The sequence below is a fragment of the Magnolia sinica genome, chromosome 5, assembly GCF_029962835.1.
Source record: "Magnolia sinica isolate HGM2019 chromosome 5, MsV1, whole genome shotgun sequence".
Lineage (NCBI taxonomy): Eukaryota > Viridiplantae > Streptophyta > Magnoliopsida > Magnoliales > Magnoliaceae > Magnolia > Magnolia sinica.
Window position 1 is genome coordinate 15,984,695 of NC_080577.1, and position 10,614 is coordinate 15,995,308.

The 10,614-nt window shown below is 42.0% G+C and overlaps 1 protein-coding gene across 4 annotated transcripts; it reads left to right on the plus strand.

Annotated features, from left to right (window-relative positions):
• Window positions 1-1,193: 1,193 nt before the first annotated feature.
• LOC131245556 (interactor of constitutive active ROPs 1-like) lies at window positions 1,194-9,642 on the plus strand. Of its 4 annotated transcripts, none has more exons than XM_058245094.1 (4): window positions 1,194-1,338; window positions 4,719-4,797; window positions 7,335-7,500; window positions 8,427-9,642. In XM_058245094.1, exons 2-4 carry the CDS (start codon window positions 4,784-4,786, stop codon window positions 9,393-9,395), a joined length of 1,149 nt encoding a protein of 382 aa, XP_058101077.1. In that variant the 5' UTR covers window positions 1,194-1,338; window positions 4,719-4,783; the 3' UTR covers window positions 9,396-9,642. The 4 variants fall into 4 exon arrangements, with proteins under 4 accessions (XP_058101077.1, XP_058101078.1, XP_058101080.1 ...); XM_058245095.1 differs by having other exon boundaries at window positions 4,732-4,797; XM_058245097.1 differs by having other exon boundaries at window positions 1,197-1,338; window positions 4,711-4,797.
• The last annotated feature ends 972 nt before the right edge of the window (window positions 9,643-10,614 follow it).

The following is a 10,614-nucleotide window of genomic DNA, read 5'->3' on the forward strand; positions in this document are numbered from 1 at the left end:
CGTCGTGTGGCCACCAACATTTGGGACTATTATGTAATTTAGCAGAAACGAAGGAGGTATTTCAAGTTGGTATGGTAGTCATGTAGCAAACGATGGCTCTCTTCGTTCACGGCCCCAAAATCAAAACCATCATGTCCACCTCAGTGGGAGGTGTTACCCTTACCGTGAGACCAACATTGATGATTTTTTGTATATCCACGCCGTCCATCCGTTTCAACAGATCATTTTAGTAAGTATTTTCAAAAATTAAAAAAATCTAAATCTTAGGTAGGCCACACTATAGGAAACAGTGGTGATTGAGTGCCTCCCCATTAAAAATTCCAAAGAGCCACATGGTAACGCTTTAGTAATGTTTATTTGCAATCCAACCTCTTGATAATGTCAAGAATACATGGATGAAGGAAAAAAAATTATAAAGACCGGATTGATTACAAAATTATGTTGGCCACAAAAAGTTTTAATGGTCATTCATTACTATTTCTAGTGGTATGGTACACCTGAGATTTGGATCTTCTTAAGGTTTGGGATCGCTTCCTAAATTGAGGTGGAAAAACATATGGACGGCTTGGATATAAAAAAAAATACATCAAGGTGGGCCCCACATGATTACGGTAACACCCACTAAGCTGTTGCCTGGGTAACAGCTAATCCGCTCCCTTGTTTGAGATGATGGATCATGACCTTGCGTACACATGCCCCCAACAACTGCTAACCTCCAAAAGCAATAAATTCAATCTAAACCGTCAATGTCGTGTAATCTTCCTCTAGATGGAACTAAACCACTAACACAAGATATGGGTAGATTGGATGTTTCTAATCGGGTAACCTGAAAATTTTGTTGAATTATAACCTTTGACTAAAATATTCATTTGACCGTTGATTCCTGTGTCCTATAATTTGAATAGCTCGCAAAGTTGGATATATGGGTGACACGTGGACAGGAGATCTGCATGCTATTGGAGGTCCTGCCTGGCCACAGCACCCCAGCTTTTCTGCTCTGCGGGAGAGCAAGTCGGGAAAAGGATAAAAGGTTGGATTTTCAAGAAAAGGGTTTTCAAAACTTTCCTCTTGTCCTTTCTGCGGATTCCAAACTCGTGTCCATTCCACTTTAATTTAAAAGGGCCAAAAACCCCGACAGCTTCTCTCCCAATGTTACCGCCTTTTGTTTTGAAAACCACCGTCGCTTATAAATACCTTTCTGCCCTTCCTTCACCGAGCTTTCCCCTCTCTCTCTCTCGTGCATTTTTCAGGCACTCGATTGGTAATATGGAAGGGTGTTCGGATCTGTTAGAAGAAAGCGATTGAGGTTTCGTCTCGCTTCAGCGATCTCTCTCATTGGTGAGATTCCTTTGCTCATATCGCTGCTGAGATTTTATTTTTCCGAGTTCTTGAGGATTTTCGGATGTTTGGTTGGAGTAGACCGCTTTTTTCCAAAGTAAATTGTTTTTCTCCGATTTTTCGTTGTAGATCGAGTGTTTTTCTTTTGCTGAAGCTGATTTTCGTGAGAATATGTTTTTACGCTTCCTTTTCCTCTGTTTTCTTGAGAAGGTGTGTTCTAATCTCCTTTTACTGAACCTTTTAACTGAAGAGGGGGTTTTCGCCTCTGCTTTTAGCTCAACATGCGATTTTTTTTTCTTTATTTGTTGTTTTAATCTCTCTAAATAAGCTGTTTTGTGAGATTTCAGTTCCAGAATCATTTATACGAAATTATTTTTTTTCGAGGGTTGTGACATTGTAAATGCCCATCGCTCGCATATTTACCTTGTAGTTCGTGGTCATCTGAACCGTTGATTTGGTGGTGATCACATGAACATGCCATGGCTAGACATTGTAGTGATTAAACAATCTAAGCTGTCTTATTCTGCCTGCAAAGATGGTGGCCCACCGGAGCGATGGTTTACGATTTCCACTCCTGCAGTGGAGAATGGCGATGCGAGAACGAGCAGTGCTAAAAAGGGTTTATATGCATTTCATTGAGAAATGGTAATTGCACTTGCTCGAGTGCACGAGTGCAGTCTCACGTGCACACGTGTGAAAGATCTGACCTTGTCGCCAGGAGATCCCCAATGTGATGATTTCATGCATATAGAATCACGCAAATACGATCATCAGGTGGGCCATAGATGTACAGAGAACTTTAAGCCGTCAATCAGATTTATCTGAACTGTTCATATTATTTTGTACAGTTGAGGATAACATAATAATCCTGTAATTCTGATTTTTTAGATGGTCCATCTACGTTGTTAGGATCGCTTGATGGACAGTGATGATCTCAAACACGTGTAACTAAGTGCCCACATGCGAGTGCGATTTGCATTCCTCGGTTTTAAAATCGGAGCGATGGATCGACACCGTCCAAGTAGTGGATCCCATACGAATGGAGGCTAATATCCAACGAATTTCGTGTGCTCGCGATTTCATATTTCCGCAAATCCATCAGAAAAGACCCAATTGTATGGCTAGGATCGTTCCATCCGTGTGATTCTGGGGACTGCTTCAACAACAGTGGTCTCCACTGTGTACGGTCTGGGTGGGTGGCTCCTTTTGTTTTTTTTGTCATTTTGAAACAGTCACCTACGAGCGAATGCGAGGGCAAGAATAGCAGAGGCACTCGGTGGTGGTATTTTTGAAATGAAATGACCAAAAACTCCTATTAACTTCTTCCCTAACCAACCCCAGAGTTTAGTTCTACACCAACATCTACGAGGGCATTTTGGTCTTCTTGATCTGAAATGGCTATCAGATGTATCGTATTTTTGAAAATCTTGACAGATGAGCTTTATTAAAGATGTCGGTCGCTGCCGTGAACAAAAAAAAAAAAAAGAAGCTCTTCAGTCGTGAAACAACGCATTCAATATTGCTTTAGGAGTGGGCCGCATGTGCAATGGGCAATTATTTTACTCGGTGCCTGCTACAGCTTTTTGCGAAGCCCACGCGCAGCCACACGTGCCAACTTTGCATGCCTTAGATCACGTGTGAAGAACATGTGTTCTCTGCTCAGTCGTACAATTTCTGCCAACGGAGGAGTTGAATGGGTTGAGTTTGGAACTGGGTCATCGACAAATTGGGCCCACCTGATTAATAGATTGGATCTCCCACCAACCTGCATTGTTGGCACATGTGACTGTTTTTAGTGGTTGGTAGGGGCGGATCAAACCTCCCTCTAGTATATTGCTGAGGTGTGGGTTCTCCACCACAGCAAACATAATCTGCAAGCTTTGTACATGTACTTCTCCAACTCATCCATGCAGTAGACAAAACATGTGGCAAAGATCCTACTTATTTGATATTGCTAACCATCCAATTTTCATCAAAACAAAATGGTCAGCAGTACAAATTGAACGGTCACCATGATAGTATCATCAGATGATTAAGATCCCAATTGGGTCCTTATTTTGGATGGTCTAGATCGATGAAAATGTGAAGAATCTATTGCCCTTTATCTTCTTCTTCCGTTGTCACTTGTTTTTTAACTCAAATTTTGAGAAATGCTACATTAGCCTGCAAGAAGTAAGGAATTTTGCAATTGTACAGATGCGCCTGGCTTCCCTGTTTCACTGTATTCGATTTGTGGGACTCATCATGAATCAGTCGTAGGAATCTTCCATCCGAAAATCTCACGCATATCACAGGTGAATCTCTCCTTGTTAAATGTGGCCATTGGCCATGCCATCTATTTGCGGTCCACCCATATGGCAGTTCAAATTATCTGATAGAAGATGCTCTGGGGCATGGTTCATCCATGCTGGGCCACCTGATGAACTACTTGGATCACCCAAATGTGGGCCCACTCACACCTCTACTCTGCCCATCGGAGATGTGATATGCTCTGGTCAGGCATTATATAATACTTCGAATTGCGGAGGCTTTAGCAACTGACATCCAGTTTGTAGCAGTCCCAAGACTCCTACTGAGCAGCTTACTTGGGGCTAGGAGTTTATATATCCACCTTGCTTCTACATGTGTTGGCCATCTGATTAGTGGATCGACTGACTTCTGGGCCTGGGCATGTTCATGGTGGCGCCCACCCAATGAGTGGTACAGATCTCACATGCCTGTTCATGGTGGCCTGGGCGCGTGTGCTACAAATTGCCTCCTCAAGTCTCATTGGAGTGTTTTGTCACAGTTCATTTCTGAATTTAACTTATTGCGACCATGCAACTTCAATGCGTGCTCCTTTCTAATATTGTAGGAATTAAGACAGTATGTTGCATGCCTACATCCCTCCAGAATGTCCAAATTGTTTGCCCCTACTTGTGGAGCATGGTCCAAATTTTTTCTTGATCAGATGATCCTACCCATGTGATTGAGGTCCGTCACATGAGTAGCTTGAAAACAGGAGTTCTAATTCAACAGTCAAGATTAAATGGCTAGGAATCAGTTTGGTGTGATCTTTGGGCCATGTACCATCTGTGAGGGGGTCAAGCATTGGATTGATTTTTGAGCATATATGCTAGTTCTTTTTCTTTGTAATTTTCTTCTATCACAGATGTCCGCAGTGCAATAGTTTCTGATCAGATGATCCTACCCATATGATTGAGGTCCATCAAATGGATGGCTTAAAAGCATAAATTTTATTTCAACAGGCAAGATTAAATGGCTTGAATCAGTTCATATACCATCTGCAATGGGGCCAAGAATTGGATTGATTTCTTAGCATTATGCTCATCCTTTTTCTTTTTAATTTTCTTCTACTACTAATGTCCTCAGTGCAAAAGTTTCTGCTTCCAGGTGGACGGGAAAATCCTGATTAAAGAAAAACTTCCAAGTGTGAGAACCAAAAATGCCGAGATCAAGGTGAGAAATGCAACTCATTTGGCCTCTGGATCTTGTGTTCTAGAGTTCTGTGTAGATTTCATTATTTTCACTTCTGTATTTCCCTAGCCATGAGAGTATTTGATGACATCCTTGACATAATTCAACAATAGTAAAAAAAATTATTTTCAAGAGGAGTGATACTATCAAACGTTGAGACCTCATGCTGTGGTCTACTTAAACTTCTAGCCTGTCGTTGTGACTGTTCAGTCAGTTGGAATCGTCATCACTGGCCATGGTCCAATATTGCTCTGATTGAATGACCATAACAGTGATGCATTTTTGGATGCCTGCTTAATTATTTATTAAGATACACAGTTTTAGTCCCTGCTTGAATGCCCACTTAAAAATGAATCTTGATAATCCATAATTCATATAAACTATAATCTCTAATACATAACTGCTGTTACCTAAAAAATGAGAAGAGAACATTTTTTAAAGTGGTAAACAGGGCCTTAGTATATCTTATCCATATAATAGTTGATCACTATGGTAAATAAAGTTCCTAACCTGAAGGAGTTGCTTAACATAATTCAAATGAGCAGGGGCGAAAATGATTTTTAATCTTCTCAAAAGTCCGAACATGAATGATTCCTGCCTTTTCCCTTCAATTCTTGTTGTATTTTATTTTTTTTTGTCCTGTAACTGTCTAATGTCTATTTCTAGGCTACTATTCAACAATAGGGCCCACAAGTAATGCTCTGGACAACGGAAGCATGGCCCTTATTTGTGCATGTAGGTGCATCAGGAGTCAGGACACTATCCCCATCGTTGTTCACTTCTGATGCATGAGCACTTCAAATGCCTCCCAAATCTCAAGGCACTTAACCTGAATACTAGACATCTGGTCCCTTGGCTGTTGCCTAGCTTCCACAGTCGGCAAGGGGACAGCTGCTTAAGTGGGTGGGTGGTGAGGAGTGGTATTTGTAGCTACTCATCTGCATGCACCCTACACAGCAACCCACGTGTGCTAGTGCAGCATGTGTGTTGACAAGTTGATTCATCAAGGGTGCTGTTTAGCGTTTCCTATCTACGGTTTGGAATATCCATGCTGTATCAGTCCCATACCATATGTGGCACAAGTTCCATATGGGCCCATCCCAAAAAATAAAATAAAACAGCGGCATGTGTTGGGTACATTGGCCCGTATCAGTCAAATACATCCCAATACAAAATGGAGGCTGGAATTTGATTTTATTTTTATTTTTTTCAAAATTCTCTCTTCTTCTTTTTTATTTTAATTTCAATCATGGAGATGGAGAACCTTAGAAAGTCAAATTAGGCTATGTCCAGTCCTATTTTGGGGTCAAAACAAAAGATTTAGTAGGATTCATCGAAGCGAAATGGGAAATGGATTTTTATAAGAAAAATCAGGAAAAGGGTCTATCGTCACTTCTATTCTCATGTTTTCATCTACTTTTTCATTGTATTTCAATGCAATGAGCCTTGATCTGCAAAAGCAAACTTGGTTCATGTTAGCTCATTTGGTCGACTTTTAGTAGGTCAAGTTTTCCAGAAGTTTGTGATATGCCATTATATGCATATCCAAAACACAACAATGATAGATTCTTGAATTCCTTTTTTTCCAATTTCATGATATTTTCAGACTGGATTTTGTGATTAAAAGATTGGTTTTTTGCACGGCTAATACGCAGCACCAATATTCGGAACCATGTAACTAGTAAAAACTCAGGTTGACCCACCCATCAGTTGGGCCATTGGGAAAATCCCGGCCCCTCCATATTTCATCATGTTCGGCTGGGTGGTCATTTTGAAAAGAATTCTGATAGTGGATACTCTTAGGAAGAGAGGGATGTGCTTAGTGAACATTTGTCTGGCTGTATGAAGGCGGAGGAATCGGTGGACCATCTGCTCCTTCACTGTTCATTCATTTCTTCAATTTGGGCTGCTGTTTGGACCTGTTTCGGTCTCAGTTGGTGCCCTCCTAATTCCGTCTCCTCTCTATTTTTGGATTGGCAAGGGGTGAAGCTTGGAAAGAAGCGGAACATGTTGTGGAAAATGGCCCTTCTTGCCATTTGGTGGTGCGTTTGGGAGGAGAGGAACGGCAGATAAGTCGTTAATCATTGAATGGGCCACTCTTGTTGAATCCTCTAAGGATTTCAACCTTTTGTTTCTTGGTTTGTAGCCTTTGTCTGCTATCTCAGCAGTATCGGCTGCTGTTTTTGTTCTGTTTTTTGTTTTTTGTTTTTTTTTCCTTTATGTTAATCAAAGTCTCGTTATCTTTCGAAAAATAAAATAAAATTGGTTATCTGTTTTCTAGCTATGTTTTTCAATGCATATGTACTCATGTAGTCCACCTGATGTTTGGTCTGGATGGAGTTTTCGGCAAAGGAAGATTTATCATGGGGCCTGCCCGATGAGCTACCTGGAACTTGCATATTTGTGCCATTCCTGCATGTGTCAATGCCTTGCTTGACACAAACCTTTGAGCTGCAAAATTGCATTCCTCATTAACCAATGGAAAATTGAGATTTCTGAATTAGTATTGTAATTTATAGGGGGTCAGAAATCCCAGAAAGGCGTTCTCCTCGTGTGCCTCTTCAGCTGAGGACTTCCAGCTCGGAATCTGATGGAGTGCACTCCAGCATGACCAACCGCCCTACAGTTGATAGGAGTCCCAAGCTCAGTAGTGATCGGCGTTCTCCACGAAATCCAATTGCTGAGGTATGCTTTCAGCTTTAATATTCTATGTTTTACCTCTCATTCTTGGTGATTCCTCATTTGGTTCGAGGTCTTCAGGAACACGGTTTTGGGATATTTTTGCCCCTGTAATCAGTCATGTGAAGTGAAAAAAAGCTTCGTTTTTTTACGTGTGTAGCCCTAAAACCTGAGGGCAATTTTGTCATTTCAACTCCCCGGGAGTGCCTTGCACACTCCCTTCTTTGCACGTACTCACACGGTAGGTGTAGCATTGGGGAGCCTGTGCAATAAAGTCTCTCTGGAGCCCGCTCTGATTAATACCAGCATCTAGTTCATACCTGTTATGCTCGCTCATGTTAGGAAGTAGGCCAAAAACCATGGCAGATGTAAAGCTCGAGTAGGTCCCAGCACTGGAAAAGTGTGCATGAGTCACCCACTATTGAAAACCTTCTCTCTCTCTCTCTCTCTCTCTCTCTCTCTCTCTCTGCATGTAGCACACGTGCATGTAACCACACCCTTTCCCTTATTCTTTTTCTCCGGTTTCCTCTCCCCAACTCTCTCCACGTCTTGCACATGCCATAACCCCTAGTATGAATAATTTGCAGAAGCTAGGCTGGTTCATTCGTCTGCTGCAGAATCCGGATCCTCTGCTTGCCACAAACAGGCAACTCCTGTTTTCATTACATGCAGTGTGTGATGATGTGGCCCAATCAGATTGCAACAAACAGGAGTTTCATGTTTGTGGTAAGGAGAGGATTTGGATTCCAAAATTTATGGTGCAGAAAGAGTTGCTGAGGGTCCCATTTACATGGATAGCCCACCTGAAGAATGGCCTGTCTGGATTTTTATTTTTATTTTTTTGTGTAAATCATAGTTTTTTGTTCTTTCAGGAAAAGAAAGCGGGTTGTAATATTTACTTTTATGTTTAAATGTGTGATCATTTATCACAGAAGAAACGTGGGACCCGCATCTCTGATTTAGAAACCCAGTTGGGCCAAGCACAAGAAGAACTCAAGAAACTGAAGGAGCAGCTGGCTTCTTCAGAAGCTGCAAAGAAAGAAGTTCAAGAAGAGCTTGAGAATACAAAGAAACAGATCCCTGCTGAAGATCCTCCACAAACCGATGAAACTCCACAAATCCATGAAACCCAAGAGAAAAAGAGCATTGACATCGCCCTTGCAAAATCATGTGAAGAAGAGAATGCATTCGACGAGAACTCTCCAGAAACTGATGTCTTTGAGGTTCCAGCAGTGCCAGGGCCAGTATCAGTGGAGCCTAATATCGAGGTGGGCCACACACCTGAGCAAGAAGATTATGAAACCAAACCAACTGAAGAATGCTCAGAAGCACTACTAGCTGAGATGGAGAAGCCGGTGGATTCACCTGAGAGTGCCGAGATAGCCAAACTGAATGTTAAGTTGGCAGAGAAAGATGAGGAGCTGGAGAGCTTCTGTGCGGAGAATGATGAGCTGAAAAGGCAGGTGTCTGAGGCAGCAGCAGAGGCATCTGTGGCTCGGGCAAAGGAAGAGGAAGCGGCTTTGAAGCTTACTCACATGGGAATGGAGCTGGAAGAGAGCAAGGCCCGCATGGCCCAGTTGACAGAGGAGTTGAAAACTGTGGAAGGAGCGAAGCTCGCACTGGAAACTGAGATGAAGAAACTGAGGGTGCAGACGGAGCAATGGAGGAAGGCAGCAGATGCAGCTGCAGCAGTGTTGGCTGGGGGAGCAGATATGAATGGTAGGGTGGCTGAGAGGTGCAGCTCCATGGACAAGCACCTCGGTGGGTATGACCCAGTTGGCTATACTGGATTCGGTTCACCGATGGCTGATGACTCGGATGATGGGTTGGGAGGAGGGAAGAGAAAGGGGTCAGGTATTCGAATGTTTGGGGATTTGTGGAAAAAGAAGGGGCACAAGTAGGGGATATGAGAATCTGTTATATTTCTTTTTTCTCATATGTATGAGGACTGTTTTAAGTGTTTTCCTCCTCCTTTCCTTTTCTTGTTGCTGTGACATGGATAGCTGTCTACAGGCCATGGATCTTGTTGTGTTTTGGCAGGCAATCAAGGTTGCAGTGAGAGAGGAGGGTTGGCATTATCTCATAAATTTAGATATCTACAGGTCGTGTCTGGATGCACAACTGAATTGAAATTGTGATTTTGCAACATGTTTTCCAAGATTGATCTTGGGTTTCCTTGTCGTTATGCAGTTGCGCCTTTATTCATCTGCACCCAAAAATATAATCGTTTGGTTAGGCATCGTGGTCGGAGAGATGTGGTTCGACAGGAGAGTTTTTACCAAGCTGTTTATCCTTTAGACGCTTGATTGGGCAATCATCATCTCCATCAGCACCTTTGAAAAACAGATTAATGTTTTTTGAAGCAGAAAATCTTTAATTCATTAAACAATGCTCACAGACCATTACATCTTTTAGGTCGGAACCATCATATTGTCCGCAAGGCTAATTATTATAATTTATATATTTTTCGAATTCCGCTGTTGACAGCAATTTATATATTTTTCTAATTCCCCACCTATCAGCAGCATAACAAAAACGAGCTGACATGATTAGGAGCCTTCTATTTTTTAGGATTTCATTTATGCATCCCACCTGATCACAATTCAACATGTGATTGCAAACACTGCGAAAAAAAATAATAATCGGCATTCATTAGATTATGCAGAGGTAATCATTTCAGTTGGGTCCAAATCTCACCATGCTCCAATTAAGATTCACCAGCTATGAGATTCACATCAGATCATTCCTCTAGAATTATGAGCTCGCCCCATAAAAAGTACAAAATCCAGCCAGCATCCATGCAAGTTTTCAAGTGAAATGAAACAATCTAAGGGTGTTCAATCCCTCAAATCAAGACCTCAACGGGGTCTGCAGCCTGTAATCGGATCAGGCCATGATCTGCTATCCAATTGGGCCATGGGGACCTATTGATCCAATCAGATTTTTTTTTAAAATGGCCTGTTTGGGCTGTAGGGTCCATAGCCAATCAGCTAGATAAAACATACAGCTGGACAAGGGGCACACGTGCAACCAGACTGTTCTGAGACTAAAAATTGGTCGCTATTCATACACCCCATACACTATCAGTACTTACTATAGAAAACTGTTTATGGTTCCAGT